The sequence below is a fragment of the Hesperophylax consimilis genome, chromosome 15 (assembly GCF_061612785.1).
Source record: "Hesperophylax consimilis isolate HC1 chromosome 15, BYU_Hcon_1.0, whole genome shotgun sequence".
NCBI lineage: Eukaryota > Metazoa > Arthropoda > Insecta > Trichoptera > Limnephilidae > Hesperophylax > Hesperophylax consimilis.
The window spans coordinates 23,873,187-23,891,457 of record NC_142850.1 but is presented as its reverse complement, the minus strand read 5'-3'; the positions used below and the strand labels follow the sequence as shown (position 1 = coordinate 23,891,457).

The 18,271-nt window shown below is 34.6% G+C and overlaps 1 protein-coding gene across 1 annotated transcript; it reads left to right on the top strand.

The window, feature by feature from the left end:
* Window positions 1-543: 543 nt before the first annotated feature.
* Window positions 544-18,271, top strand: LOC149417523 (uncharacterized). Its single transcript, XM_089640061.1, has 3 exons — window positions 544-773; window positions 7,301-7,396; window positions 16,639-18,271. Exons 1-3 carry the CDS (start codon window positions 690-692, stop codon window positions 17,698-17,700), a joined length of 1,242 nt encoding a protein of 413 aa, XP_089496187.1. The 5' UTR covers window positions 544-689; the 3' UTR covers window positions 17,701-18,271.

The window sequence follows — 18,271 nt, the reverse complement described above, 5'->3', positions numbered from 1 at the left end:
TCTTAATTAACCCGTGATTATTTTTATTTTGCGTTGAATTATAATATTGATGATTAAAAGTGGCAGATTTTTACATCACTTTTTTGTGAAAAATCACTTCAAGGGTGCTGTACAAATAAATATACTCGTATAAAGTAAATAAACAAAAAACAACTTAATTATTGAAAAGCTCTAGAAATTTTTTGAAAGGTAAGCCAACCTTTTTCAAATCAAACCCTTCTGTCTTACTAAAGATTATTTTCAATAGTCTTAAACGATTAATAAATTTATTAAAAATGGTTGACGAGCGCTGTTATTCATACCTGGTGAGCACAAAATAGTTATACGAAGGAGTGAGAGGTCCTATACTGGTTCCCTACCTACCGATAGGGACGGGGATATCGCCAATTCACGTTATGACAGATGGGCTATCCCTTTCCCGCGAGTGCGAACGGGACGCCATCTATGGTTATTAAATAAAGGGAGGGGGTAATTCACTCTCCGTGGGAAATTTTAAATATGGAATAATTGTTATCTGTCAGATTGACATTTGAGGTCGAAGCGACCGGTCAGAAATATATATTGTGAAATTGAAGTTGTTCTTTTAAAAAAATACATAACAAAGTTGTTTCGAGGATTGAGTAATAAGTTGTGGCTTGCTGTTGAAGTTTTTGATTTTGTATATCATATTGTTTGTTAAAGTGATTAAAATGCCAATTAGTGAAGACGAATTCGACTCTCGTCAAGAATATGGAGACGATCATTCGGCTTTGTCCAAGGCTGAGCTTAGAAAAGTAAGTCTAAAGTTACATAAATATTTTAATAGTTCTGGTTCAAATATTGTTAACAATATATACTGTCAAATTACCCATCTGTTAACTCATCAGAAAAATAATTTTTTTTCTATCTTTTTGAAATATTTTGTGTTTGTATGTAGTATTACTTTAAGTTTGTGTTTACTCTATGTTTGTTTCACTCAATTATAAATTATTAACCTCGATACAGGCTTAGTCCTAGTAAGGTTAATTTTTATGAGAAAACACGTAATTTAAATATAGTGAGATGCAATAAATTAATAAGTTAATTTTATTTATTTTAAATTAAACTTCACAAAGGGTGTATAATCTAAACGCGAAATGCAATCACAACATTTGTGTTATTTCATAATTTAAAATAATATAAGGTGTGTTTGCGACATGTTCCAATGTGGAAGATACTCTCAGTATCGCCCTGGTGTAAGACCACCATTTAGCATTGAAACATTGTGTAAAATGGCTTTAGCCGTATTTTCTGACCAGATCTGAATAGCCAGGTACTTCTCGTCCCCTCCCCACTACCTTTAGCCTCACAACATCTCCAAAATATCCATTAGTCTCACTAGACCAATACTTAATTTTCCATACTATCATTTCAATTAGGCACCACGCTATTATTAAGGATTGAAACAAAAATTAAAACATCGAATTTACCTTCACACAGCATCCCCAAAGCTGACACAGGCCTTAAGGAAAATCTTCTCTCAAGGTGGAGTTAATAATATATAAATAAAAAAGATGAAATCCCGACATTTGTAAATAAATATTAAAATTTTGTTATTTTTATTGTGCTTTTTGAGCTGACGACATCATTATAAAACGATAAACTAAATTTGACAATGAATTATTTATCCTGAAGGAAAGGGTTTTCCATGTGACCCAAATAAAAAGGTTTTTGGGACAAATAAACGCCACACATCATTAGCCGACTTCCGGCGCGGAGGCTGTAGGCTCCGCGCATTTCCGCTCCCGAAAACCCTTTTTAGATATTTAGGGTCAAGGTCTCATAAACCCGTTCTTTAACACATTTCAAACACTAATTGCTTCAACTTATCTTCTAACATAACTATTAGCTTTTATTAGATTGGTCAGTATTAGTGAGAGATAAGCTAACTGTTTTAAGGCTTTTGTTTGGGTTTAGAGATTCTATAATATTAATACTTTTGACATATAGTAGACTGAGAGGTCACAGTCTTTTTCATAACGATCACAGGAATGGGTAATTTTAGTACATATTCAAAGTATGGCGTCTCCGCATATGAAACAAGTTGGTCTGCCTGCTCTAAGTGGTTGCAACTATGAGTTATAGAGCTCACAAGAGGCTTCATTGTTTCGAAAAAAAAACGATCAGAGGAATGGGTAGTTTTAGTGCATATTCAAAGAATGGCGTCTCCGCATATGAAAAAAGTTGGTCTGCCTGCTCTAAGTGGTTGCAACTATGAGTTATAGAGCTTACAAGAGGCTTCATTGTTTCGAAAAAAAAACGATCAGAGGAATGGGTAGTTTTAGTACATATTCAAAGTATGGCGTCTCCGCATATGAAAAAAGTTGATCTGCCTGCTCTAAGTGGTTGCAACTATGAGTTATAGAGCTTACAAGATTAGGCTACATTGTTGCGGAAAAAAAAACGATCACAGAAATGGGTAGTTTTAGTGCATATTCAAAGTATGGCGTCTCCGCATATGAAAAAAGTTGGTCTGCCTGCTCTAAGTGGTTGCAACTATGAGTTATAGAGCTTACAAGAGGCTTAATTGTTTCGAAAAAAACGATCAGAGGAATGGGTAGTTTTAGTACATATTCAAAGTATGGCGTCTCCGCATATGAAAAAAGTTGGTCTGTCTGCTCTAAGTGGTTGCAACTATGAGTTATAGAGCTTACAAGAGGCTTCATTGTTTCGAAAAAAAAACGATCGCAGGAATGGGTAGTTTTAGTACATATTCAAAGTATGGCGTCTCCGCATATGAAAAAAGTTGATCTGCCTGCTCTAAGTGGTTGCAACTATGAGTTATAGAGCTTACAAGATTAGGCTACATTGTTGCGGAAAAAAAAACGATCACAGAAATGGGTAGTTTTAGTGCATATTCAAAGTATGGCGTCTCCGCATATGAAAAAAGTTGGTCTGCCTGCTCTAAGTGGTTGCAACTATGAGTTATAGAGCTTACAAGATTAGGCTACATTGTTGCGAAAAAAAAAAACGATCACAGAAATGGGTAGTTTTAGTACATATTCAAAGTATGGCGTCTCCGCATATGAAAAAAGTTGGTCTGCCTGCTCTAAGTGGTTGCAACTTCGAGTTATAAAGCTTACAAAATTAGGCTACATTGTTGCGAAAAAAAACGATCAGAGAAATGGTCAGTTTTAAGTATATCTGAAAAATATAGATATAAGTATAGATGTCTGCATTTTTATTCATGTTTATATTGAAATCTCCTACTATAATATTAGGTTGTCTTTTTTTATGTTTTCTGAACACCATTTTTCGAAGTACGTTAAGAAATCCCTCAAACTCGAATTAGGTAAACGGTATACGATACCGTAGACCCCTTTTTTTAAGCTATTTTTTACTTTTATCGCCAAAATCCATGATGTTTTGATGTGACTAATGAAAAAGCTCATAAAAATATTAAAAGAATATTAGAAGTAAGTAAATATTTAACTCTTTAAGCCTTAGTAATATTCTACAAAATGATTAATCTGTGATTTTACCCAAAGATGTTTAGATTATGGAAGTTGAATTAATAAAAATTGGATTTGTTCGATTTAATTTTTTTTATTTTATTGATTACTGTTATTTTTTTTCTTTGAAATACAACCATTGAGAGCAGGCAGACCAACTCGTTTCACCTGTGGAGACACCATACTTCGAATAGGTACTAAAACTGACCATTTCTGTTATCGTTTTTTTCGCAACAATGCAATGACTTGCGCGCATCATAACTCTGAAATGCAACCACTGAGAGCCGCCAGACCAACTTGTTTCATCTGCGGAGAGGCCATACTTTGAATATATACTAAAACTGACAATTTCTCTGATCGTTTTTTTTTTCGAAACAATGTAGCCTAATCTTGTAAGCTTTATAACTCGAAGTTTCAACCACTTAGAGCAGGCAGACCAACTTGTTTCATATGCGGAGACGCCATACTTTGAATATGTACTAAAATTACCCATTCCTCTGATCGTTTTTTTTTTCGAAACAATGAAGCCTCTTGTAAGCTCTATAACTCATAGTTGCAACCACTTAGAGCAGGCAGACCAACTTTTTTCATATGCGGAGACGCCATACTTTGAATATGTACTAAAATTACCCATTCCTCTGATCGTTTTTTTTTCGAAACAATGAAGCCTCTTGTAAGCTCTATAACTCATAGTTGCAACCACTTAGAGCAGGCAGACCAACTTTTTTCATATGCGGAGACACCGTACTTTGAATATGTACTAAAACTACCCATTTCTGTGATCTTTTTTTTTTTAGCAACAATGTAGCCTAATCTTGTAAGCTCTATAACTCATAGTTGCAACCACTTAGAGCAGGCAGACCAACTTTTTTCATATGCGGAGACGCCATACTTTGAATATGTACTAAAACTACCCATTCCTCTGATCGTTTTTTTTTCGAAACAATGAAGCCTCTTGTAAGCTCTATAACTCATAGTTGCAACCACTTAGAGCAGGCAGACCAACTTTTTTCATATGCGGAGACACCGTACTTTGAATATGTACTAAAACTACCCATTTCTGTGATCTTTTTTTTTTTAGCAACAATGTAGCCTAATCTTGTAAGCTCTATAACTCATAGTTGCAACCACTTAGAGCAGGCAGACCAACTTTTTTCATATGCGGAGACGCCATACTTTGAATATGTACTAAAACTACCCATTCCTCTGATCGTTTTTTTTTCGAAACAATAAAGCCTCTTGTAAGCTCTATAACTCATAGTTGCAACCACTTAGAGCAGGCAGACCAACGTTTTTCATATGCGGAGATGCCATACTTTGAATATGTACTAAAACTACCCATTCCTCTGATCGTTATGAAAAAGACCGTGACCTCTTAGACTATAGAGCGGATGGACGAAGAAAGGAGAGTCAGAAGAATGTATCGAGATTGAAGAAGGATACTAGGACAGACCAGGAAAACGTAGGAATTAATGAAAACTAATTATTGCTATCTTGAATGATTAGAACTTTCAGCAAAGAAAAATGATCCAAGTTACTTTTAGTTTGTTTTCTGTCGGGATAATTTATTGATGATATTGGACTTGTAGAGAAGATGGACAGAGAAAAGAGGTTGAGGAGAATATAAAAGGATGGAAGAACAAAACTGGGACGCACAATCATAGAAGATATCAAAAAGAATTAAAAAAAAAACCTATTTGTTTACCTGATATATTCATGATTATCATTTTCAATAGGTTTCTGTTTACCACTGTATTATATTAGCCCAAGGCTGTAGTTTAATTTTTTATAATTTAATAATGTAGAGCCGATTGACAGGGAAGGGAGTTCCTAGAAAGAACATGTCGGGGGCGCCCCAGGAACGGCCAAAAGTATTATCGTGATTTATTTTTGGGGTATTACGCCATGTTGCGTTACAGTGTCCATCATCTGGGATGAACACTGTAACGCTGTCCGAAACGTTGGCTAAAGGAGGAGGAACGCAACACGGCATAATACCCCAAAAATAATACACGATAAAATGTGAATGTTTAACACCTTGATAATGTCACTATCGGTGCGATTTTATATGTCCAAAGTTTTTATTTCTTGATAATTTTGGACATATGGAGCTGATGGATGGAGTAATGAATGTTAAGAGAATATATAACGCGTATGTGGATGAAAGAACAAGTCGGGAACTGACACAGGAATAAGTAACATAATATTTACAACCTAACAAATGAACAAACTAGGAATAACAGAAATGTATGATTTATGAAATAATAACATCATTGAATGAAGCAAAGAGAGTGTACCAAGATAGAGTAATTCCATTCCACTGGGTGTCATAAATGATTGGGTATGAAAATGCCATAAGCAGGGTGAAAATAATGAATCGGAACAAACTTATGAAGATTTTAAATCATAATATAAGACCTCCTAGACCCCTCGAGAGTCCAGGGTAGCCCGTGATACCAGGATTCAGGCTTGGCTAGGCTCCAACGGTTTCAGTAGAAACACTCCCAACCTGTAATCAGCCTCTAATCACTGCCAATCACCATGCAATCAGGAACTCCGAAACGTTAAACAGAAGCCAACACCCCCAAATCATACTTATTCTTAAGCATGGTTGATGAATCACAATTATTTATTTGTGGGATTTGAAAATGTATTATGTAAGTCGTAAACAATAAAAAAGTCCATCAAACCAGATGAAATATTATTTGATTAGCTAGTACTCGTGAACAAATAATTTCAGATGATTGATATTCTCAGCATCGTCTTGGTGAGATTAAACCATGTTTTCCCAACCTTCATCTTACCATACATACCTTAATGTTGGGGATGCCGTAATTTGAACTCTTGTGGGCAGTGGCGGCTGATGACTTTTGGGTGTACTAGAGTGCTAATATTCAAAAATGTATATTTTTGATGTTGTAGCCGAAATAGTTTTTTTCCAAAAAATTCGGTTTTTGTATGAAAATTTCTAAGAAATCGGTGCAGCGGACTGCCAAACTGAAATTTTAAGAAAATCTTCAAAAACAACATCAATAATGTCGATTTTTTAAAACTTAGCATCTATCAGACTAAAAAGTTACGAGCCATCACTGCTTGCAGGGCACAAAGACAAAATAACATAATTTCTTTAACCATGTTTAGTGACCAGATCTGAAAAGCCAAGTATTTCGAAACCTTGCTCTTCCCCATTTTTCTATAATTTAATTTCACCTTGGCATGACATTTTTCAATTTCTTATTACTTCACATTTTTTAAAATAGTTTCCACCTACCTAATTTTTGGTTGAAACATTTAAAAATATATATCTTTGTATAGGTACAGGTCCTAAACTAGTTTTTAAATTAAATTGATATTATTGCATTACATATTAATAATACAAAAGAAAGAAAGTATTAAAAAAGTTTTAAAATTATTTAAAGAGTAATTTAATATACCTATCTACTGTTTTAGAAATTTCCCATTCCTCTTGTCATGCTATGCTATGCTAGAACATCTGTTCTGCCGTGTGGTATCTTGAATAAGTCTACGGCCGAAGTTTTCGTGTACGTATACGCCATAACGTCTAGTTGTTTCTTAGAAATTCATGTTCATCATTTGATGAAAATGTTACATTTGAATTTCAGCGAAACAACTGGGCCTAAGTATTTTAGTTGGATTCAAACGCAAAACACAAAGAAATGTACAGATATATAGGTATTTAAAATGTGTAATCATAGGTAACGATAAACTGATATATATCTTTAATAAATGACCTGAGAGGAGTGGTGCTATGAATACTAATGAGAGGTAAGCAGTTGCACTATCTGACAGAGATGTATGTTTTCCCACAGACGAATAAGCCGATCATGGAAAAGAAGAGAAGGGCGAGGATTAACCAGTGCCTCGGGGAGCTGAAAGATCTCATCTTGGAGGCCATGAAGAAAGACGTAAGTCCACTTTACACTATATTAAACCTATCTAACTTAACAAATCCTATATCCTTAGAAAGACCCAAGTTCACTTTGCATTTTGATTAAACTTATCAAACTTAACAAATCATATCCTAATAAAAGACGCAAGTCCACTTCACATTATATTTAACTAAACCAAACTTAACAAATGCCATCACAAGAAAGACCTAACTCCACAGTACACTATATTAACCCTATCAAACTTAACAAATCCTATCCCAAGAAAGGCGTAAGTCCACTTCACATTATATTTAACCTAAATCAAACTTAGCAAATGCCATCCTAACAAAGACCTAACTCCACTGTACATTATACTAAACCTATCAAACTTAGAAAATACTATTCTAAGAAAGGCGTAAGTCCACTTCACATTATATTTAACATAAACCAAACGTAACAAATGCCACCCAAATAAATAAAAATCTTCTCTTTACATTTATTAAACCTTAACAAATCTAATCCTAAGAAAGACTTAAGTCCGTTTTTATTTATATCAAACATAAATCACAGTTAACTAATACAATCCGAAGAAAGAAACAAATTAATTTTTCAAAAAATTATTCTCTCCGTCCAATTCTCAAATTTGGTGTTGATGGGATTCTATGACAAAACAGAACATTGAAAAAAGTAGTGCTATTAGTAATACTTGATTACGATTATTGCGTTACTATTGTATTTTTTTTTTCAAATATCATCTTTAAATTTGAGTTTTAATATTTTTTGACTTTAAGCTCTTGTGGTGTAATTTTTTGCTTTGGTGTCCTTGTGGTGTAATTAAGAAGGCCTGAATGGCCAATCGGCTAAAAAGTTACCTGCTTAATAGATATTCTAAAATAGTAAGTATTTTAAAATGAGCTCACTTTTTATTTTGTGGACAAGAACACTCAATAGTGAATGCCTAAAGTTAAAATATAAAAGTTTAAAAAAACTGTTTAATTATCTTGCAAATGAAAGTTCCATTGTTAGTTCAAGTTCTTTTTCTGTTACATTTACCTACGTTTATGAGTAGGAGGGAGAGAATACAACGGAGCTTTTATGTATGGTGAGCTATGTGTCTTTCTCACGAAGATTCCCGTCCTTGGGTCAAAGATTCTCACGGAATATGAGTCATCAATCAAAAATAGATGATTAGTTTTATCACTCCTACAATCCATAATTTTCCAGTCTTCAAGTGAATCGAATTAGCTCCGGCTTATCTACCTATAAATACACAAGTGACTCACTTTTCACCCAACGAACCCCCCTTTGATCCTGTTATACGCCACGAACAATAATATAATACATTATAATATAAATCCGTGTCGTTTTTTGTCTGCCAAACTCGTCTATCCTGCCGCAAAACTCAAAAAGGAAACAAAGCATCCGGAATGCGGAAGAGAGACGAAAGATTCTATGGCCGTCTCATAAAATAAGAACATCACGAAAAGCACTCAGATATCAAATTACACAATCGCCCCGAGAAACTGATTCCGGTACTCAAGGAGCATTATGCAGGCTTTGAACATTGATTTTAGTTGACTTGGAGACTGTGTAGTTTGAGATGAACCACGTGAACAGTGAGTGACCCCTGTGAACCATAAAGCTAACCCTTTGATGGAATTTTCTCACAGAATATTCAAGTACCTAACCTATAGATGTGTGTAATGCGTACCTACCAACAACGATCGGAATATGTCTGGTTTTTGCCTACCTTTGACTTAGACATATTCTAGAATATGGGATACCTCAAAGCATCTTTTGTAATCATTAGACACCAATGCACGCCTAGACAATTACCCGAAAAGTTCAAATAAGTACCTTTTGATCAATAGGCATACTGACTAGAGTATCGAGCATTTATTCAAAATGATGAATTATTATTGAGTTTTATTTTTAAATGAATGTTTTTGTAATAAGAAAACGTTAATTTTAAATGTAATAGTATTCGCCTAGTCATAGAATAAAGAAATTAAAAAAAATAAATGCGGATATTTCACAGCACTGCAGTTACTTTGTTAGGTAATGTTTATAGGCAGGTAACTACTTCGTAAAGGCAAGCAGACACTAGGTAGGTACCTGACGCAATATGTAATCTGACGCACCGATGGGTGTAGTGTTGCTATCTCGAATATCAAATCACGCAGAAAATGCATGGGAAAAAATTTACCTGGCGTTTTTGGATATTGGATCAATGTCGAAATTAGATATTGAAACACGTTTTATTGACAACCGATTGGGTTTTGTGCATGCGTGAGGTTAAGAGGAAGCTTCAAGCCAAAAATGTGTGTATTCTTGGTATACCTTATATTGTAGGTAATAGGCATTAAAATCGCTTGGCAAACGGAGTCTAAAAACGTTCGACTTCAAGCACAAAACTCGTTTTTTATTTATTTTGTTAATAATTTTATAAGAAAGCAAAAAAGTTTATCAAGTGAAACTGTCACAGATAATCTTAGCTATATTACTGTATTTTTAAAAAGTTGTTTCCTTTACGCGTTCATACATTTCTATAGATTTTTTTTTAAAAGTAGTTTACATTTATATTTTTTATTGAGTAAATTATTTTTTATTTGTATTCTATTCAAGCGAAACGATAGGAAAACCTTCAACTTATATAAAGCAATTTTTATGGTATTAATAATGTACACCAATTCGTTATAAAGATTAATAAAAATAGTGATTTGGGGCAAGTTTTTTTCACAAAATTATTGATAATAATAGAACTTTAATATTAACTTTGAAATTTGATGAATTGTTCAAGTTCTCTGAAACAAGATGTTCTTCTGCTTTCTATAAATATATACTTTAATATTGTACGACAGAAATCTTTATTTATTTTAAAAAAAATAAGGTAGAACTCTTATGTACTCTTGCATTTTATTAAATTCAATTTGAAACACAACTTTTGCAGGGCAGACATGAAGTTATATTTTATTGTAATTAAAGTATGTTTTATAAAACCTTGATGAAGGTTCATGTCGAATCAAAACCAGTTGGTTTATATATTTTACTCAAATAAAGTGTATTCGAACAAAATTATTTTATTCTAATTCTAATTAGGTATACCCACAAATGTATTTTTTATTGAACATACGTAATGTTGCATACGAGTTCATTTGTTTACTAATATTCCAACTGAGGGATCTCATCAATCCCCCATAAAATTGCAGATGTTTACATTTCAATTAATATTAATAACATAACAACAACATCTGACACCATTAACAAAACGCGACAAATGTCAGTGAATCCATGGGAATCTTCATTTCCGTACTAGGTAGGTACTAATTTTTATCCGTATGTCATCGGAAACATTGGCTAATAGAGGGGTGAATTTACGTACTCTTTGATAAGTGTGTACTTTACACACTGGTACATGGTGTTCGGACATTAGTGGTAGCAAAAACAATGGCAATTTAATAATTTAAGACAATAATCAACAACTTTTAATTAAAATATGAAATAGATATAATACTATATTTAGGTAATAGTCCCCATGGTGACCAATGCTTTTTTTATTTTATGCACTGTTAAATGCTAAAAAAATTAAGTGCTAGCCCCCTCACTAATATTCAACGTTTTTAGAATTTTATACAACTAATAAGCAACTATTGTCCCTATGTTAATAGTTGTTGCAACTGATAAACAACCATTATCACCATTTCGCACCATTTGCGGTTGCATCATTCGGGCTTTGCTCGGTAGCTTAGCTTGCGTATATATACGTAGCATAATGGTATTCAGTCCAAAACATACACACGTGGGTAGGAAAATACAACGTTCACGCTCATACCGCTAAATTTCAGGGAGTGATTGTTCGATTTAATTTCAATTAACTTTCAATTTAAAAAAAGTTTAAATGTTCAAAACCTGGCTGAGATTTGGCAACGAAGCTAATCGTTATTAAAGTTAGGTTTTCCGTTGAAAACCTAACTTTCGATTCAAACATTTTTTAACGTTTTTTAATTTATTTACATTTTTACACAAATTTGGGGTTAAGAAACTATTGGAGTTGGGTCTACACTTCGACGCATTTTAAAAGAAAATAAATAGCTAAGAAAGTAACAGAATATTATGATAAATATAACTAGATAAAAAAAATAACTTTATCAAAAACTGAAACTCAATAAAAAAAAAAAACAGTTTTACCACAAAATCGATCCAAAATGTAATGTAGAATTCAAATTCTCCAGTTTCCCGCTTGTACGACGAGCGTCCGGACACCGTGGATAAACTGTAGGTATAATATAGTCTATGTATCGATATGCGTCTCCTATACTGTAATCTGACGTGTATGTATGCAGCTCCTATACTACAAGCACAAGCAGTATATGTAAGTACGCTTTAGTTTTCCCACGATTCATTAGCACGGTCAACTGGTATAACATAGTATACCAGGTGGCACTGTGTCCGGCATTGTCATTAGCATAGCAGTGTTCTCCTAACGTTTAACGAATAATGTAACTACCATGATAATAATACGTATCTATACATATATGTTAAGTATGTATAGGTTACCTGCGGAATAGCTTCACACGGAGAGGTCCCACGCAACCACCCTTCCTGTATAATAAAGTTGGAGGGAGGTGAATTAGGAATAACAATTTATTGTTGAATTCCTTCACTTAACATTATTTTAATGAAAGGTGCTCGTTTGGCTAAGAAACTAAGAACTTAGGGGATGTTTTGGTTTACATTTCTACCCCTGCATGGGAACTGAGCGCAATCTTTTCAATGCATTGTTAAGCCCCTTTAAAATGCGTGCTTTTGCGATTATTTTTTAAATCACATCTGCAAAAACGTCATCTGTCTGTCTTTCGCATTATGGTGTAATCTTAACTATAAGTCATCACGAATCTGATTGTCTGCTGCGAAAACACTTTAGGAAGTTGGACATATTTGAACTGAGGCGTTTTCATTATAAAATCATTCAATCACTTTGTCTGAATAAGTAAAAACTCTCCTACGTGATCTCTGGCGTCATTAATTGTGCACGGATTTTTTGTGTGAAATTTATAGGTAAACGCAACTATTTGGCACGTAATTTCAAACAATAACTAAGAAGTGTGGAATTATTTTATCAACCTGCAAGAAGAAAGACCAAATGACATATTATGAGTTGCAAAATCATAAATAACACAGATAATAAGATAAACCTATACAGTAATTGCAGTTGTCTAAAGAAAACGAGCCTTTGAATAGTTTTCCATTATTATCTTATATTTGACAAAAAACCGGTTAGATCTCTTTGCGAGACTTCATTTTCTTGATGAGTAACGTTTATAAGTACAGAAAACTATAATAGCGAAGTAGGCTAAGTCTGCAAGGTTCTTCCTTCCGTAAAGGCAACCCTAATAATAAACAATAATAATGAAGGGAGACAAATCAAAATGAGATATCTTTTTAAAAATTTCCCCTCTGACTTTAGAGCAGCTGTCTGTATTCTATGGTTCAGACGAACCTTCCAAAGCTCTATTTAAAATCAGTGGATTGAATATTGATTGTTCCGACCTTATATTTTTCTTGACTTCCCCTCGTGAGGAGACGTGAGTAGATTTGATTTAAACACTTCCCTTGTTCCGTTCTTAGTTATACAAATGTACAGTACATCCCACCCTACATTGTCACGTGAAATGTTACTGTTATACTCCGCGAGTCCGCGTAGGAAGGTACCGGAAGAAAGACGAACAAATATATTACATACACTACTGTAGACACTTGCAGTATAGCCCTGCTGAAAGATCACCACTCGGAATCGAAACGTTGGCGTTGCTTGAATCTCTTTCCCCTCATCCAACATTCCTCAAATTGTGAATTCAATTGTTTCACTGTTTTCAGACATTTGGTACTCTTTCGTAGTATTCAGATTTAAAAAGAGTTTTAATGATCTTATTTTGTCGACAAATTGTTTTAATTACTTATGTCATCAGTTAGCTAAAAAATATTTTTACCAAAAGTAATAAATGACCACCACGGGGTCTAGCACCGTGAGATTGATAACTTTGAAATATCAGATCGATAGGCGTATCTGCAGATGATTTTAAACTGATTTCCCTAGCACGGTGGCGATGATTGATATCCAGACCGATATTGATAAGGCAATAATCAGAAAAAGGTATACGCTGGCAACACTGGCACATCTCTCTATGAATTGACATTCCTAAACGTCAGACGGCTACGTAAATGTTAAAAATACGAATAAATTGACAATGTCGAATTGAAATATTAACTTTATTATACATTGGCAGTTCACATGTACTGTTTGACATTAAAAAGGGAGTTAATTAGTTCACGAGGTCATTAGTCATACATAACATAACTAAAAACTTTTGTTTCTCGAAGCTGGAACAGAATCAATTGATCACGTTTTAGGTGATTTAATTAAGTCAATGGATCATGTACACGATCAGTTCTAAGAGCTCAGTTAGTTCACTTCCATTGATTTTTAAGCCAGTTATTTTGCATAACGAATGACATTATCCAAAAAGTGGTGCATATTGACAGTTTGTCTGACAACTTGGAGGCCGCGCTAAAATCGTCGGATTTTTTCTAGCAACTTTCGAAATCATATTCTGACCGTGCTCGCAAATATCGCTAATTGACCATAGAAGACAGATTTCGTCAATATCGTATTGATATAGAGTTTTTTCGATGCATACTAACTGTACTTTTATTTTCTTTTTTATCTTTATCATATTATTTTTGTATTTTTCTGTAATTTTTATAACTATAAAAAAATGTACAAATCAATGTACATGTAATATGCATTTTTAGTTGTAATGTGCAAACTATCTTAAATAAAGATATATATTATTATTATTATTACATCATACCCTAGAAGTAATGGTTTATAAAAAAATTGCTTGCAAGTACTTACTTTACTTTCTTGATCTTAATAATTTTGGTAAGAATATAGAAAAATATAGAAATATTTTACCTTTTATTATATTCAGAGGTTAGGTTAGGTTACTATAATTTCTTGTTACATACAAACAGATAAACAACATACCTAATTTATGCTAGCAAATTATACAGCGTTTATCAGTACGTACCCGACAGTCTATTCCTGTGCATATTTAGAGAAAAAAAGCAATTGTCATTAATTTTGCCGTCCGATACGGCGTTTTTTCAATTAAAAACAAATATTTTTTTAATAACTGCCACACGTTACGACGTATCACGTGATACGCGTCTGTCTTGTCTGTAAGGTACTGCTGTAACGAGACGGAAGTGATGTGCTAAGTTATGCCCTGTATCTTTAGAAAATGATTTCCAATGGAAAAATCCTGAACCAAAAGACGTTTAGGTACGGCAATTTGATTTTTAAAATATTATGTGGCGAAAGATCGCTATCAATTTGACGCTCCGTCAAATACAGGCCTTTCTAATTCAATAAACATCGCGACACTCCTATGTGAATGGGTGGGAAGAAGTGACTTCACTTGATATTTACCGTTCTGCAAGTAATACAGAATACTGGCTGCTTGCTGCTGGGTGGCAATGGTACCATCACCCACAAAGGTCAAACAAACCTACAGATTTCTGTGAAGACACTAGGAAGAGAAACAGATCGTATTTATTTATTCTAATTAGAATAACTCAAATATAATAGAAAAAACTTAGTCATCAGAACCAGAAAAATAGTTTATTACCTAATGCTGGTAATGTACGATCCGTTGGCATTAAAACGACCTCACCATGTTACAGAAATTGTTTTAGAGATGACAATTTCATTTAGATATTTTTAAAAACTTATGATGGAAACAACGTGTGAGCTGGAACTAGTTGAGTTGACTTATTGCGTGCAATTTTGCTTACAGTATCATCAGATGTGGACTTAATAAAAATGTCTTCATTTTAAATTGTAGAAAATTTTGTCTACTTCCAAAAGCATCTAACATTCTTTGCTAAAAAATATGTCTTTCTGGGTCAAAATTGACAAAATCTGAAAAAAAATTCGCAGTTTTGTGGATTTTTGACAAAGTCTACCTAGTATGATTTTTTTTTTCATATTTTTATTACAACCTACCAAAAAATCATAAATACGGCATCTGATGCAAGGTAAGTGATGGAAGCGAAAAAATAGATTTCACATTTTACATGACAGATGATCTCCAACGCCTTCAACGCTCTGACTAAAATGATCGAATCCGGTCTACGCGCATCGCTTATCGCGTTCTAACAGTGGAGATACCGTCTCAAATTGTATAGCTCTATGCTCGTATGTTGTTTTTCTAACTACTAGTACCCTGCCAAAGAAGCTTTCTTATGAAATACTTATTTTTCAATAGAGAAATTGAAAAAATTTAATCCTTCTCACGGCATTTCTAGAAATTGACCCACGTTTGTGTGGTATTTGATATTGTTAAATTCTTCGTTTTTGCAGAAGTTCAAAATATACAAGTGGTTTGAATGGAATTGTAAAAACATCAGGAATGTGAGCCCCTTCCCACACGTGGAGTCGACATCGTCTCCTCGAGGGTGGTCCATTCTCCTTTGTGCAAGGAAGATGAATTAATCTTACCTCTTACCCCGTAGCGAAGGGCAGAGACTTAAGAATGAAAATTTGGCGCATGTCAAAATGGGTTTCATAGCTTTACAAGAGGGACATTGTTAAACCACTGCAAACATAATAAAAGCATCTAAAATTGCGAATGGTAGTTTTTACTTGTGAATTATAATATCCGTGGGCATTTTTCATTGTTGGATAGATTGGGATGGATTTATATTGTATGACTAAACAAAATTACAATTTTTAACATTTAATGATGTGTTAATTTGAAAAAAATTTAATGATCATTACGTTTTATATAATATGCAAAACATAATACATACATAATTTATTATAAATAGAGGTTGCATGTGAATTGAGGTTGTCATTATTCTTGCCTTGTCGCAATTAATTCCTTTATAGATATATAGACTGTTCTAAGGAGTTCATTTTGGTGAATATAAAATTATTGAATTGAGTTGTAATGTGTCTTATTTTTCTAGTTATTATTATTTTTTAAATTTATTGTCCATTGTTTTCCGAAATTGTACTTGTACTTGGTCCAAGATTGGTGTGTGTTTTTAGGTACATTACGGTAGCACTCCTTGTCAAATCATTTCTTGTAGCTTTTGGTTAGACACGTGCGTTCGATTTTACTATTACGTCCTTAGTTTTGTGTACATCTTTAATTATCTTTTAATGAAACTTTGTCAATTTTATACTTATAATTATTTTCCTTTTGCCACAGCCAGCCCGCCACTCCAAGCTGGAGAAGGCAGATATCCTGGAGATGACAGTGCGCCACCTGCAGGCCACTCAGCGCAGGAGTCTCGCTGCCGCCGCCTCTGCAGACCCCGCTGTGCTCCCCCGCTTCAGGGAGGGCTTCACTGAGTGCGCGGCCGAAGCCACCAACTTCCTGACCCGCTCAGCCAACCTTCCCGGCCCAGCCAGAGCCCGCTTGCGCCAACATCTCTCAGCGTGCATCTCCGCCTTACACCAGCCAACAACTCCAGCAATCCCACACGATTTCAATGGAAACATCCACGTGGGAGGGGTACCGCTGATCCCAAGCAGACTTCCAACAGGAGAACTTGCTTTGGTTCTCCCCGCAAACAGCCAACTTCCCTTCACCCCACCAATCTCTGATTTCCTGCTGCATAAAGACCACGTCAGCGCATTCCAAACTGTCCGCAATGCCAGCAACAGACCTCCGAGCCCTACTTCATCCGTATCCAGCTGCGATTCCATCAATTCTGAACCTGCCACCCCTCCCCACAGGAATCTATCTGCGACTTTCCCCACACCACCAAGTCACACATCGTACACAGATTCAAGCCCCGAGACACAAAAGCAAACAGTCTCATCTACTACGATTTCTCCGGAATCGAAGATCGGAGAAACCAAGATCATCAGAACAGATACCGGAAGACAAGTTCAGACAATTTGGAGACAAGCCGAAGTTTCTCCATACAAACAGCAGTGGACTCCACCCAGCGTAAATTCAAGCACAGAAAACTATCGTTTACTTGACAGAACTTCTCCAAAAATAGCTTTGGATTATTCTCTGACCCCAAATGCTGCTAAAAAGAGGGCTTACCCCGTTGAGAACACCGGTGGACTATTGGCGATAGCGCACAGAGCGGGCTCTCCAGCTAAAGTAGCGAAGATTGCTTGCGCCAAAGTGAGCAGTTCGCAGAACTTCGAGGATGTTGAAAGTCGACAAGACAATAGACACGAGAGGAGTGAGAGACACCAGCCTGGGTCCAGTACTGCAGCAGGAGCCAGTGGAGACATGTGGAGACCTTGGTAGTTGTTAGATGGATCTTTATCCAAACATAACTTTAAAGCCAATATTGCCTTAAATGAAATCCTTCTGTTGCTGTAAGCTACGTTGTTTTTGGTACTCTCTTTCCGTTATAATGGCATATTTTGTATACAATAATAAAAAGAAAACATGAATGTGGAATATATGCTAGATAAATAGTGTGTAAGAATTTTAGGGTGTTGTGTTTGAAAGACTGTATAAAGTTTGCTGTGTGTGATTTTTGAAAGCTCCCGTATTAGTTAAGTCGTATATTTATTAAAGTTATTGATAAAGTGCTTCCATGGTAATTTATCGAATAGAAACAAAATGGTTCAACCAATGTTTGAATATCATTGACTAATTTTATTCTAATTTCACAAAAAATAATGTACTTGGATGCATTTTCAAATCAATACTAAATTGCCATAAATGCAATTGCGAAAAATATGCCATAATTTTACATTAAAAGTGCCTTAAAAATCCATTCCAGTAAGAAGTTAGACGAACGATTTTTTTTTTACAATTATTTTTAATTAAGTATTTTTGTACTGCTTTAAACATTTCTTGTTGTGATAAC

What these genes read in the sequence shown, in the direction of transcription:
- LOC149417523 (XM_089640061.1), top strand. Translation starts at nt 690, where the DNA reads ATGCCAATTAGTGAAGACGAATTCGACTCTCGTCAAGAATATGGAGAC. An exon ending in CCAAGGCTGAGCTTAGAAAA is followed by an intron (nt 774 to 7,300) that starts GTAAGTCTAAAG and finishes GTTTTCCCACAG; the next exon opens with ACGAATAAGCCGATCATGGA. An exon ending in TGGAGGCCATGAAGAAAGAC is followed by an intron (nt 7,397 to 16,638) that starts GTAAGTCCACTT and finishes CTTTTGCCACAG; the next exon opens with CCAGCCCGCCACTCCAAGCT.